Source organism: Vipera ursinii (assembly GCF_947247035.1).
Source record: "Vipera ursinii genome assembly, chromosome: 6".
NCBI classification, from domain to species: Eukaryota; Metazoa; Chordata; class Lepidosauria; order Squamata; family Viperidae; genus Vipera; species Vipera ursinii.
The window spans coordinates 34234866-34250345 of NC_139515.1; the positions used below are offsets into that span (position 1 = coordinate 34234866).

The following is a 15480-nucleotide window of genomic DNA, read 5'->3' on the forward strand; positions in this document are numbered from 1 at the left end:
ACACCCTACCTTTCCTAGATGTAATGGTTCACCACCATCCAGATGGCAACCTTTCAACTACAGTTTACTGTAAAACCACACACACCGATCATGTGTGTGTGTGTGTATGTATGTATGTATATATGTGTGTATGTATATGTATATGTATACATATACATATACATACATACATACATACATACATTCTTAATAATTTTAAAAATACGAATCCCAGGCATATTTACTTAAAGTATAAAATCTTCGAACACCAGGATGGATAAAAAACAGTTGTTTATTGCTAAAAGATCATAATAAGCAATAAAAAGTAACCGTTTAAAGCATATCTACCTAATCTAAGCTTTCGCTGGTCCTCTGCCAGCATCATCAGAGAAAGCATTGAAGGTTTGAAAAACCGTTGGTAAGCCTGTTTGGTTCCGCGCTCTGCTCATTGGACCTTGCTCTAGCCAATCGTGATTGTTCTGACTGTCTCGCATCGCTTCTCTTGCAATCCAGTCTTACTGTCCCTTTTTTTATCTTTCTCCTCCCTATCTGTTTTGGTTTGACTACCTTAACTGATCTTGTTTTCTTTTGTTGTTCCTCATCCAATGTCATAGCTGTTGGTATTTGTATTTCCTTGTTCTCTGTGTCCTCCTTCTCTACCCTCCTTGCTTGTGATTGGCCATTCTGTGCTATGCCTGGGTTTCCCTCTTGACTCCCGTGATTTCTGCAAACAACTTCCCGCCCCGATTCACTTGCACATATGACTTTTTTTAAGTGCTTATCTACTGATCTTTATCTGATCCCTGGACTAGCCACCCCAATGTTTTTTGTTTATTTATATGCCGCCCTTGATTTCTGCTATCTGATTTAGTTGATCTTGCTGTATTTGGACGTTCTTTGTGTGTTGGTGTGTATGTGTGTTGCGGCGCTCTCATTCCTTGGTTTGCCCATATCTGTTCAATTGGGGTTGTCTTCAGATCATCTTTTGTCTTCTCGGCTAGTTGTTGCATGATCAGTATCTTTTTTGTATGATTCGCGTTATCCTCTGTTTGCTGTATTTCTTTCGATGGGTCAAACGTTCACTGGTTATTTTCCTGGCCTTGGGATGGTCACTTTCGTCTGTTTATTGTGCCTGTCTGTCCATCTATTCCTGTTAAGCTCCTGTCTTCCGGGTGCTCTCCATCTGTTTGTGAGTGCGCGTGACGTTGTCTTCTCTTCTCTCGCTCTACCCACCTCTGATCTTCGGGAGTTATTGCATGATTGATTGTCGTCTGTTCCTGTTTTTCAGGCTCGGTGGGTTGTTGTGTTTTAGATATCTCTTCCAGTGTCCTAATTGTCCAACTTTGATTTCTTTTGGTTTCTCTCCTTTTTATCATGGGTAGATCTTTCTGTTGCTGTTGATGTGCTTTTAATGACTGGTAGGCAGATGGCAATTCTATGTGGCGATTAATTGTAAATTTATCTGAGAACCAGGCTTCCTTAAGTAATCTGCCTCCTTTGGAGGTGTCTTGGGCAATGGTCTGTGCCCCTGCAAAGTCAAAGGATTGGTTATTATCGACCATATGTGTCCATATTTGTGAATATTGTTCATGTCTTTTTATGGGAAACTTATATCATGGATTCTTGTCTTTAGTTGTTTTGATGTTTGTCCGATATAGCTATATTGGCAGTCATTGCATCTCACCCTATAGATTACTGATGATTTTTCTTTTTCAGATAGTTGTTCTTATGGGCGCATCAACTTGGTATGGAGTGTCTGGTTTGGTCGGTGTGCCACATTAATGTTGTGTGGTGCCAATATTTTTGCCTTTGCCTCTGAAACTCCATTTATGTATGGAATTGTCATCCAAGTTGTATTTGCCAAGCCTTTTTGTGTTAAACGTGGTTCTTGGTGCCTACTGTAACCCCAAATAAAATTTGTTGGATAGCCGTTACGTCTGCATACCCGATATAGATGATCACATTCCTTGTCCTTGGCTCTTTTCGTGTTACAGTGTGTGTCTAAACGTTTGTAATAATGTTCGGATGCAGGAGAACCTGTGGGATGTGGGGTGATTACTTTTATAATTTAGCATCCTATCTGTGTGTGTCCCTTTTCTGTAAACGGATGTGTGGAGGGTGCCGTTTGTTTGGCAACTGATTGACACATCAAGGAAAGCTAAGGTGCCATTGGCTGCCTCCTCTGCTGTAAACTGGATATCCGGAAATATTGAATTTAGTTGTCTCGTGAAATCAATCTTATCCTTACATTTGATGATGGTGAATGTGTCATCAACATATCTTGCCCAAAATTTGGGTTGATAGTTAGCCATTACTTTGGATTCAAGTTGTTGTAAGACTGCTTCTGCGATAATTCCTGAAATGGGAGACCCCATTAGTGTGCCCTTGATTTGTTCATATATCACTCCCTGGAATTTAAAGTGTGTTTTAAGACACAAATGTAATAAGAGGATGATGTCTTCTATCTTAAGTGAGTCGTGATGTAGTGACTCCTCCTGTTGTAATCGTTCTTTTATTGTCAAAATGGCTAGGTCTTGCGGTATGGATGTGAATAAGGATGTTACATCAAATGATATCATTATTTCATCATCCTCTATCTTAGTTTATTTCAGTTTTTGTAGGAATTCATGTGCTGACTTTACTGTGGTTGTATTTTCTTCCACCAGGTATTTTAATCGTCTGCTCAACCACTTTGCTAGGCCAAATATTGGAGTATTTCTAAATGCTACAATGTGTGTGTGTGTGTGTGTGTGTGTGTGTGTGTGTGAGAGAGAGAGAGAGAGAGAGAGAGAGAGAGAGAGAGAGCCAGGAGGGGAGAAGGAGGAAGCTGAGATGTTACAAAAAAAGCCTCCCCCTTTCTTCCCCCCTTCTCTTTTTTTAAACCTCCTCCCACTCCGTTCAGGTGCAGCTGGAGGAAAAGGGCATGGTGGTGTGCAGGCAGGCTAGAGAGCGAACTCGCAGATTGGCTTTGTGGTCTATTCTTTCCACCTGCCATCCCTAAAATCATAGAACTCTGGATTGAATGGGAAGTTAAGAGTCAACTCCCCCCCCCCAAATTATTTTGTCAGAAGTTGCTAGGGGTTCTTTCAGGGGTTGCGCTACATCCTGCGCTGCCTCCAGTTGGGATACTGCCTGTTATTGAGTGATGGCTGGTGCTGTGCACTGTCTAGATGGGATGATGGAAGTCACTACTGCCTCTCAGGTGCTATTGTATTGTGGCAAGCGAGACAGGGCATCCGCAAAGAAGTTCTTCCCTCCAGGCAGCTATTGGAATGTGAAATTGAACTAATTAAAATATTGAGCCAATTGGACTTGCTTAGGAGACAGTTTCTGGGGGGTCTTCAGCACTTCTAGGTTCTTGTGGTCAATCCAGACCTCGAATGGGACCTTGCTACCATCCAAGAACTCTCTCTATGTCATGAGAGCCCACTGGACTGTGTAAGCCTCCTTTTCCCAGATAGCCCAGCACCTTTCAGTGTCAGACAGCTTGCAGGACATGTAGGCACAAGGTTGCAATTCCCCTTTGGCATTCTTTTGGAGTAGGACTGCCCCTATTGCTACATCGCTATTATTAGCCTGTATTACAAATGCCTTCTCCAGGTCAGGGTGCTTCAGGACCAGGTCTGCAAGCAAACAGGAGTTTCAGCTTTTCAAAAACAGCTTGGCAGTCAAGGGACCAATCCAGGGCTTGGCTAAGTTTTGGGTTTGCTCCCCCCCCCCGTTTGCTCCCCCCCGGGAATGAATTGGCAGTCAAAGTTCACAGGGGCTCCCATTCCAGTATGGCTTTCTCTTTGCTGGGGTCCATTTCCACTCCCTCATTAGAGGTATGGTACCCCAGATAGTCCAGGTAAGTTTTGTGAAACTCACACTTGGACAGTTTCATTGAGTTGGGTTCTTTGCAGTTTCTTAAGTACTGCCCTGACTAGTTTCATGTGCTCTTCAGGGGTCTCAGCATATATTAATATATCGTCCAAGTACACCAACACCTCTTTGTATAAATGCTCATGCAAGACTTCATTTATTAGTTACATGAATACAGCAGGAGCTCCCTGTAGCCCGAAGGACATTACTTAGAACTAGTAGTAGCCTGGAGGCAATTGAATGTGGTTTTCCACTCATACCCTTCTTTAATCCTCACTCGATAGTACGCCTCCCTCAAGTCCAGTTTAGTGAAGATTCTCCCCTTTGCCAAATACCCCAGAATGTCTTTCATCAGGGGAGAGGGTACATGCTCTCCACAGATATGTAGTTTAAAAGGTAAAGGTTCCCCCGCACATGCGTGCTAGTCGTTTCCAACTCTAGGGGCCGGTGCTCATCTCTGTTTCAAAGCCGAAGAGCCAGCACTTGTCCGAGGACGTCTCCGTGGTCATGTGGCCGGCATGACTAGACGCCAAAGGCGCACGGAACGCTGTTACCTTCCCACCGTAGTGGTCCCTATTTTTCTACTTGCATTTTTACGTGCTTTCGAACTGCTACGTTGGCAGAAGCTGGGACGAGTAACAGGTGCTCACTCTGCTACACGGCACTCGGGATTTGACCCGCTAAACTGCCGATCTTCTGATCGACAAGCTCAGTGTCCTAACCCAATGAGCCACCGCGTCCGTTTTTATGTAGTTTAGCCCTCTGTAATCCACACACAGCCTAAGGGACACGTACTCATTTTCCTTGAATAGCAGTGGGGCCACCATCCTTGATTTTGCCATCTGGATGAATCCCCTCACCAAGTGCTTGTCAATGAACACTTGGAGCTCGTCCATCTCTCGGGTTATGGAGTACATTTTCGGCATGGGTAATTTGGCTTCCAGCACTATTTCTATCACGCAGTGGGTCAGTGACAGGGGAGCACATCTGATTCCTTCTCGCTGAAAACCTTGGCTAGGTCATGATACTCTGCTGGAACCAGCAGCTCTAACCCATCACCTCCTTTTATTGTATTCACAGTCTCTGCTTTCATTTTCCTAACCGCAGGGGCACGGCCAGCTCTCTGCACTCTCTCTAGCTCTTGCTGATTAGCAGCTTTTCTCTGCTTCCATCACCTTTCTTTGTCCCAGCTCACACAGGGGTTCTACTTTTTCTACCACCACAATGAATCTAATAGTCTCTACGTGGGTCCACACTTTCAGCTTTACTGGTTTGGTCAGGCAGTAGCTGGCACAACCCGTTACTGACCCATCCAGTTATGAAAATGCTATGGGTGGTCTTCATTTCCTCAGCCTCAGACCCTCCAACACTTGGGGGCGGACCATGTTATGTGGCACCCCTCAGGGTATGCAGTTTTGATATAGTCCTTCTCAGAAATAGGAAACTAAGCGTATTCTCAGGTCAGTCCCTCAAATTGCTAGCTAGGCTGTGGAAGTATTGCATGTACTCTATCACTGGCCACTTTCCCTGCTTAAGGGTGCAGATATGGGATTCCGCACATCGGGCTGCCACAGGTCCTCGAACTGCCCACATTGGATCTACATGAATGCATCCAGATCCGGCAGCTCCACCTTCCAGGTTGGATGCCACTGTGCGAACCACCAGAGGGGCTGGTGGCTGTTCATCTCTTACCACGATATACCCAGGCGGTAGGGTCGCTGCTGCCACTGGTGGAGAAGGAGGAGGGACCCCAGTTGCTGTCACACTGGGGGAAGGGTGGCAGAGCCCTCTGCCGCTGCTCCTTACACTAGAGACCCAATTGTCCCGGCAGATGCCAGCACTACCAGCTGCAGGAGAAGAGACGGGGTGGTTAGTGATTTCACTTGCCCCATCCCAGCTACCGCCACCACAGCACCCAGTGACACTGCTACTTTGATCTCTACCCCGCTGAATTTTTTCCCCCATTGCTCCACCAATGGGCTGCAGGTCACCACTGGAAGTTTTCACTCAAGTGGCTCATCCCACTTGAGCAGCCGCTTCACCTTCCACCTGCTTCCTCAGATCACATTGACTCCTAAGGGGATTAGGTGGTCCTCATCTTCCGCCGCCTTCCCCGCATTCACTGCTCAGTGAGTCTTTAGCCCTTGGTAGGGGGCATCTCTCAGCTGCTCCCTTAAGCTTGTTGGATGTGGTTCTGGCTTCTTGGCTTTCTATTTGGGACATGTGTTTGCTGGCTGTGCCCCTACCCCTGCAACATCACTGGGGCTTCTTGAGCCAGAGTTTCTCCTGACCTCTTCTCTGGCTCCTGGTCTGTCTCCGACATCTCAGGGTTTCTGACCTCCTGGTGGCATCCAGGTAAGCACTATTGTGAGAGTTGACTTAATGTCAACCATCCCATTTGGCACATCCAAAGAAAGAAACCTCCTGGCTTGTAGGAATTAACAAGAATAAAAATTTATTGAAAGATCCATTTAGGCACAGCAGTTTGCAGAACTATGAGCTGGGAATTGATGCAGGTAATGAAGAAAGCGAGTCAAGTTTGACAACATTCTTTTTTTCCTTTCCCTTTGGGAAAGAAAAAAAGTGAATCTGGAAATGGCTGAAGCATTTAATTTAAATTTAATTTGCCTCTGGTAATAATATATGGAAAGATCAAATCTTTTATGTGTTCACAGTGGGCCGATAGCAACAGCAGAACATAGGATCTGTGAGAGAATGCAAGACTATAAAGGGAGGCAGGGATAGCTGAAGTCTATTTGGAAGAATAACAAAGAGTAAAACTTCAGATTGAAATAAGAATAAACAGAGTAGATAAAGAGCAGATAAAGATAAAATAAAGAGCAAGGGAAAAAAACACAAGAAAAAAGGGAGTGAAGTACTTGTCACCTTTGGCCATGGATCACAGGATTCAGTATGTTCATCACTCCTTTTGAAGGCTTACTCACTTTGTATAATGCATTTTCGGTATGTTTGGCTACTCTAAGAAGCCATTTGGTGATTGCTTGACCTATTCTGTGAAATTTTAAATTGAGTTTTAATCTTTGAGCAGCCTGTTTTGAAGAAATGCTCACTTTATATTACCATTAAATAGTTGCTCAAGGTTATGCTCTGCATCCAGGAAAGCAAACAGACCATGCAGCTGGGATAAACAAAATAACAATGTATTAAATGCCCAAAGGGCATTTTATTTTTGTTCATTAGGGCACAAGGCTATTTAGCATCAGGAAGGGCATCCGGCCAGTAAACACTTAGCGCCATCAGGTTGCTGCGACTTTATCCAAAATAGGCACTACATGGTTATAAAAAGGGAGGGTTTTTTATAGAAAATATTCACTGAACATACTAATGTGAAAGTAAAATAATTTGAAGACAGCAACCTAAGACAGCTTATGCTGCTGAGTTAAATGTCAGCTTTGACAAAATGACACTTTAAAAAACCTATAGTTAAACTGAACAAGTTAACGATTGAGTAGATAAAAGAGCAGAGCCTGTAAATTTGAATTATATGTTAAATTCTTAGCACTGTTCAGAAACACACACACACACACACACACACACACACACACACACACAAACCAGATAGGCACATTGTAAAATAACTTAATGACTAAGCATGATACAAAAAGCAATTAGAATAGAACAAAGAAACCTGGCTCTCTGGATGTTTCTAATTACAGCTTCCAGTAGCCACAATGGCTGGTAAGCAATGTGATGGACCAAAGTTCAGCATCTGGAAGGTCACAGGTTTTCCTTTGCCATATTAAAGGAAGGGGGGGAATGACTTACCAGTGTTTTACAAAATAAACAGGTAGTGACAACTAAGAAATCTTAACAAATGCATAGTAGATACATTGCAGTTGTTGTAGTGTTACATACGCTTGTGCAAAATGGAGTGGTCTGTTCCAGAATATTCAGATTTTTTATTCATTTCTGGACGTGTTGCTTCAGATACAGTGAATGCTGCTTTCTGCCTTTGTCTTACAATTTCATGAATTGTACTTGTCAAAAGTTATAGACACTGTTGGTATTTATTACCTTCAGCTTTAAAAATTAGGGTTGTGGACAAAATTAAAGGACATATTCATAAAGTAACACAGTGTTTAGTACTGTGTTAGGGATAATTCTTATTTTTGCCAAATTTAAAAGAAAGTGCACCAAAAAGCTACTGTTCTTAACTACAGATGAAGGCAGAATATACCAATTGGTCCAGAAAAGTTCAAAAAGCTTTTGTAAATTTATTGGTTTAATCAGAGGACTTTCTGAGTAAGCTAGTATTTGCATCTCTACTTTATCTACTGCAGCTGTAGTAAAAAGAAATATTGTTTTTAATAAAGCATTCACTTCAGTGTATTGGAAAAATAGATTAAATATAGATGTGATTTGGGTATTATTTGAAAGGGATAAATTTAAAAGTAAAAGCAGTCTTACTTAGGCTTTCTCCCTCCTCCAACATGGGACTAAAAGAAATTGTTCATTGAAAGCTTAATCAGGTTTTCATATCAAAACAATAAAAAAGAAGGAAGCTAAAGCTGTTTAAGTATCTACAGTTTACTCTGTGTTGTACCTTGTTTTTCCTTCATTTGTTAATGGATCTCTAGTACATATTGACATCTTAATATATCTAAACTCCTGATAAAGCAATCAGTGCTTTGAAATATAATTTAGAAACATTTTTACGTTGTAATATTTTGAAGTCAAGTACAGACAAAATGCTGGTGTCAAAACCCACTTCAGCCCACATCTTAAGAAAGTAGGACTCTTGGAGACAAGATTTTCCAAGTAGGAACTTTTACTAAGAAATAGGAGATAGCAGGCATAATAGACAGGATCTGAGGAATCCCCTCACAGCTCAATATTTTTAAAGTGTTCCCAAGCAAACCCCACCCCACAGTTCATTCGGTCAGTTCCGGATCATCCAACCTTCAGGTGGTAAGCCCATCGTGGGAAAGGAGAGATAACAGTCCGTATGCAGCAGGATCATGTTCACACTTTCACACCCTCACACTTCATTCGGAGAAACAAACCAGATTCTGGAGGGTTGCATTTCTTCCCCCCCCCCCCCGCTTTCCTAGTTGCCCGTAGTTGAGAGGGAATGCCTAGTGAGAAAGCAATTGATTATATTGTGATGGATAGCAGGCAGGTGGAATAAACAAAGGTTACATTTAAGGGAGGAAGTGAAAGCCATAAAGTCCCATGCCTGTTCCCTCTCTCCCTTGGGAATGGCAGAATCCAGGGGAAGATGAGATTTGGGTTTAGCTCAGAGGAGATAATTAGAAATGAAATATAAATGGATTCTGACATCTGGTCTTTTTAGCACAATTATCCAATTTCAAAATGCATACTGCTTTTTTTACGTCTGTTAGATAATGTCTAAGTGATAGAGCTCAACATATGGAAAAATGTGTGACATTTACTTTCTTCTGTTAAATTTGCTTTACTGGTGACAAAAAAGGTACTGGTATCTTGTCATACTATTGTGATACTACAGTATTATATCTATTATTTACAATTCCTCTAACATTTTGCATTATTATTGTTACTGTTATTATTTTATTCACAGGATGGAGGACTTCTTATAAATAATCCTACAGCATTAGCAGTGCATGAATGCAGATGTCTTTGGCCAAATGTTCCTCTTCAGTGTGTGGTGTCCCTAGGAACAGGCCAGTATGAAAACAATGGGAAAACCAATGTCACCTATACAAGTTTAAAAGCTAAATTGACTAATGTCATTAGCAGTGCTACAGATACTGAAGGTTAGTATCAGGTGATCATAGCTGTCTTGTTTTTGTAATACAATTTTTAACTGTGCTTTCTTGGACTAAAAATAACATGAAAAGACATTTTGGTTCTGTTTTGTAACCTGCATTCAATTGTTTTGTTAAGCCCATCTCTCAACATCCATACAAGGATTAAGTGTTTAAGTCGTATAGAAAGCTAAACCTCTTTAAAAATAATATTTTTTAAAAAAATCATTTAAAGAATTAGCCTTTTTGCTTTTCTCCAATTAATACTTTGTATTACTTACTTGGCAAATTGACATTGAATTGGCAGCTGATGACAATGCTTGCCAGATTTTCAGTTAAAAGTTTCAGCTACTTGAGATTGCTTGCACCTCAATTTTGCCATTGTTAAACCTCTATTGATAAAAGCTGTTAATATTAGGCATAATGTTGGGATAAAAAGCTCCATCTACCATGAACAGTGGTAGAACAAACATTTTTGTAATTAAGGAAAAACTGTTAATAGAGAAATCAGTACTTATAATAACCATGCAAAATGTAGAATGATCATACGAATGTTTCAATAATGTAGAAATGAGCAGTCAATCCAAACTTGAATTACTGTATAAATTCTATGTAGTTATTTTTTTATCTTCTTTGATTGATTCTAACTAGGGGTTCACATGCCAAATTAATCCTAAAATTCTTGAACCAATTTACATAAGAATTTGCTTTTGCATAGATCAAAACATCTTGCTTCAAAGAAAACCACTTTTTTTTAATTGACCATATGTTAATATCAAAAGATGTTATACTTAAGGAAAATTAAGCTCTCATATTGAAAGTTGCATCCATAACAGACTTCTGGTTTTGCGTCTCGGAAAGACAGGATGCAAGAACGCAGAGCTCTGCCTTCTGTGCCCAATTTCACTCTGCTCGGGGCCCTGAAAAGGGCCTAAAATCGCCCCAAAGAGGCAATGAAGAAGGAGGGGTGCCTTGTCGATCACAGAGAGACAGAGGTCTCTCCGTTCAATCCAAGAAAAGCCCTCTAAACCGGCAGGGGAAAGACTGGCCACACTTCTGCGGCTGGCCATTAGCTGCTGACAGACGAAGAACAAAGGTTTAATTAGCATTGTAAGCAGCATGTTTGCACTGGGTGAGAATATCGATCCTTTCTTTACCATTTTACAAATGAATTTCCTTGGAAAAGCTCCCAAGAAGCTTAAAACCTCTGGATGTGAACGGAAGCAGTGTTTTAAATTTTTTATGTGGGACAGAAATACACAATAGTGAAGTGAAAGTAGTAACAAAGCTACAATTTTGATAAATTTGAGAACTGAGATAAAGATTTTCTCTTTGGAAAAAAATCATTGAGGTGAAATATAAGCAATATAAGAAATCAACCCTTTGTTTGAAGAGTGGAAAATGGACTTTGAATGACATCTATTAGGACTGAATTATAAAAGCTATATAGAAAGACCAGAAAACTAGAAGAAATTTTGTTCCACACTTACTGAGACTGATGACACTAGAGGATTTTTAGGAATGATGCCTCAAGAAGAAACTAATACCTTTCAGAAGGAAATATTTTCTATGTTGCAGCAAATTTATCAAACAATTGTTGCACACAAAGAGGATGTAAAAAGAAAGCATAATGAGACTAAAAATAACGTAGATGATATAAATGACCAAATCTCCAAATTGAAGTTACAACTGGAAAGTTCCCAGATAACAACTACAAAGTATGAACAAATAAACCAGAAATCAGAGGGTGAAGCAGAAGAAATGGATCTAAAGATAGAGGAGATAGGAGAAGGGAAATATGGACTGCCATACACAAAATACTGCAAGACCTAGCTATAACAATGAAAATACAAAAGACCGTTTACTCCATTCTCTAAAATACACCTGATGACAAGGAAGAAGATTCTATAAAATGGAACATAGAGTGGGCAGAGGAAATGTCTAGGGAATGTGGATTGGCGGAATTCCCCCCCCCCAAAATACTCTGCCTAAATTCTTTCTTATGCCAAGCAGCTTTCACAAAAATAGAAAGAAAATTATTGGGCGATTTAATTTCCTTGGCCTGGAAAGCTGCTTGGCAAAGAAAGAAAGCGAGAGTTAGACTTTAAAAAACAGAGGATTTGATCTATCAGCAGGGGCACAATCTGTTAATATACCTGTTTGAATATGATTTTTTTAAAATTCCATTTATATTCCGCCCTTCTCCGAAGACTCAGGGCGGCTTACAAGCTTAGCAGTAGCCTTCATTCTATGTATATGCCTGCTTATTAGGGCTTTCACACACACCCCAAGCGGCATTATTACAAAGTCAGCTTAATTGCCCCCAACAATCTGGGTGCTCATTTTACTTACCTCGGGAGGATGGAAGGCTGAGTCAACCTTGAGCCTGGTGGGACGCGAACCTGCACTAATTGCAGGCAGCTGGTGTTACTTAAGGAGGCATTAGCCCACTGCTCCACCAAGGCTCTTAAAAGAACGGATGACCCTTAGATATAACTAGATTTTTATAATAGAAGATATGATTTAGAATTAAAATAGCATTTTTCTTCTTTTTTGATATGGGAAATTTGAAAATAATAGGATTGGTATGAATAAATTTTTTAGCTATATAAATGTAATTAATATTGAGAAAATCATAACTGACAAAGATACTTTAAATATTGTTGGGAAATCAAACTTTAATAAGAGTACGAAAAACAGGATATTGACTTATGAATTGATATTATTGTTATTTCCATAATATTAGTAAAATAAGATAAAGATGTATATATCTAATTTTGTATACATCAACAGTACTAAGAATTGTAATTGTTTAATGAGGGGAAAAGGGGAAAATATGGGGGGAAAAGGAAGATCAAGAAAAAAATATTAGATTGTGCAGTACTGAATAGATTTATATGGAAGAAGTTAATGTTAAATATTTGAACCCAGACAACATGTTGTTTCCTAAACTCTAAAGATTGTAATTTAAAAAAATTTGTGTGTGTGTGTGTGTAAATTTTAAATTGCTAACAAAGAATTAAGGGAGACTAATATGTATTTCTAACTTATTAGTTTTCATCAGTCAGCCATACCCTTCTGAGATTCAAACCTGGGCTGATTGCACATTAGGCAGTTGTTTTTACCTTGAGCCACAGGATCTCTCTCGCCTTGCTAGCAGAGAAGCAAGGGGAGATATATGACAAATGCTTGTTAACTCTTAGATTACCTTGCTAGGCCCCAAACATGGGTCAAATCTTTATCTCCTGTGTCAGCCTATCCTGAAGGCCATTGACAGGCATTAGTCACACCGGTGATAGCTCATATTTGTGTAAATTTTAAATTGCTAACAAAGAATTAAGGAAAAAAAGCAAATTGGACATAATGTCAAACAAAACTCCAAAAATGGGCTGGACAAAATTATTATATATATAAAATTATTATATATATATTAGTTTGAACTGCCTAATGTGCAATCAGCCCAGGTTCGAATCTCAGAAGGGTATGGCTGACTGATGAAAACTAATAAGTTTGAAATGCATATTAGTCTCCCTTATATATACTAATATATATATACATATACATATATATATACATATATACATATACATATACATATACATACATACATACATACATACATATATATATATATATATATATACACACACACACACACACACACACACACACACACACCATTCACACAATGACATCAACACATGCTGTATATGCTGTGATTACATATTTGTGTCAGCTTGTTCAGCATAACTAAATAAGATACGGATAACTCCACATATTGCCATTTTGCTAATTCTTGATTGTTCCTGCAGACATTTGTATATACTTACTAAATTCTAGAATCTTAATAAAATGTCTGAGTTCATACAAATTAATTTGAAACCTTACTCTTTAAAACTTTATTTTAAACCAAATTCTTTCCCATTTCTCTTTTAAAACTAGAAGTTCATATTATGTTGGATGCCCTTTTACCTCCAGACACCTACTTTAGATTTAATCCTCTGATGAAAGAAGATATTCCTCTGGATGAAAATCGTAAAGAAAAACTGAATCAATTGCAGACAGATGGCATCCGATATTTAGAAAGAAATGGCGAGAAGTTGAAAAAAGCTGGAAAAATATTATCACAGGAAAAAAACATTTTACAGAAACTGAGTAACTGGATGAGATTAAAAGCTGACATGTATGATGGCCTTCCAATTCTGTCAAAATTGTGAATATCTAAAATGCTATGCATCATTGGTGTAAACAGTTGTATATGAAAAGGGTTCAACATTGGTTAGTCATTATGTAATCATTTTTTTAATTCAGTGAGCAAACAAGCTATATAAAATGCATTTCAATCTCACCAGCTCCTTGGTAACTTCTTCGAGTTGATCTGAAGGTCCTGTGTGCAAACAGAAAGAAAACCTACCAGTCTACTTTTTCTTTGTCTCCCAGTCTGTCATCTTTACACTCAGTGTTTCTCTGAGTACTTCAAGCCAATATCCAGCAGGACATAAATATGCAGATCAGTAATTATGACCACTGCCAATGCTTTTTTTTCTACAAACAACTCTTGTGAAATTTGGGATGTTATGATTTCTTGAACCTCACATCACTACCACCTAAATTCAAGTACTTGTGTGTGTGTGTGTGTGTGTGTGTGTGTGTGTATGTATATGTGTGTGTGTGTGTATGTGTATGTGTGTGTGTGTATGTGTGTGTGTGTGTATACAGTCATGGCCGAAATTGTTGGCACCCCAGAAATTTTTCCAGAAAATCAAGTTTTTCTCACAGAAAAGTATTGCAGGAATACATGTTTTGCTATACACAGGTTTATTCCCTTTGTGTGTATTGGAACACAACAAAAAAGGGAGGAAAAAAAGCAAATTGGACATAATGTCAAACAAAACTCCAAAAATGGGCTGGACAAAATTATTGGCACCCTTAACTTAATATTTGGTTGCATACCCTTTGGAAAAAATAACTGAAATCAGTCGCTTCCTATAACCATCAATAAGCTTCTTACACCTCTCACCCAGAATTTTGGACCTGTTGTGATTCAGGGTCAGCCTGTGGGTTCGGCAGTTGGGTCGGATGACTCAGAGGAGGAGGAGGAGGGGGGTGTTGAAGAGCTTGCTGAGGGGATTGGACAGCTTGATGAGAGCCCCCAGCCAGGCCCCTCTCATCTGGTCACGACACAGACCCAGCTGTGTGAGCCTGATAGCGTGGATGAAGATGACCCACAGCTGGCCCTGTTCAAGGACGCCCGACGCAGGAGGCAGTCAATCAGGAGTAAACAGAGGAAGGCAATGGGGCTTCTCGGAAGGAGGCAGAGAGAAGCCATGCCCTGAACTGTATTTAAGGGGGAGTGTGTGGGAGGGCTGGTTTGCTGAAGGCAACCGCTTGAAAAGCTCCTGTTTCTTGGTTTGTGTCTTGTTCTATTTGTTTTTGTAGCAGTAAATTTGGCAGGCATAATTCCAGCCTCTTCCCTTCTTGTAAAAGGGGTTGTCCCTGTCTTTTCTGCAGGGCCGGTAGCAGGCTGGTACAGAACAGTTTGCCTTCAGCCTCCCACCCCTTACTAATATTATGGAGCAGCTACGTGCTGAGAATGCCCAGCTCACCCAGCAACTCACTGCTGGCAGCTCAGGTGGTTCAACTGCAAGCTCAGGTCCACGCTGCACCCCCACCATCACCCCCACCCAGGAGAAAATGCCAAGTTGCAATGCCGGATAAATTTACTGGCAATCCAGAACTGTTTCCTGCTTTCCTGGGACAATGCCAGCTCTATCAGCATGAGAGCAGCTGATTTCCCCACTGAGCGGGATAAGGTGGGGTTTGTCTTAAGCCTTGTTTCGGCCGATGCAGCTTGTTGGGGCACGCCTCTGCTGGCTCAACCTAGTCCATTGTT

The 15480-nt window shown here is 40.4% G+C and overlaps 1 protein-coding gene across 3 annotated transcripts in view; it reads left to right on the top strand.

The window, feature by feature from the left end:
* The window catches only part of PNPLA8 (patatin like domain 8, phospholipase A2), a 68244-nt gene extending 53241 nt beyond the window's left edge, over positions 1-15003 (top strand). Inside the window, exons 9-10 of one of the 3 annotated variants that reach the window (XM_083365213.1) lie at positions 9401-9596; positions 13530-15003. In XM_083365213.1, the coding sequence (XP_083221339.1) occupies positions 9401-9596; positions 13530-13804 (471 nt within the window). In that variant the 3' untranslated portion in view covers positions 13805-15003. The remainder of the gene's footprint in view (positions 1-9400; positions 9597-13529) is intronic. The other 2 variants (XM_083365215.1, XM_083365214.1) reach the window with 2 other exon arrangements.
* The last annotated feature ends 477 nt before the right edge of the window (positions 15004-15480 follow it).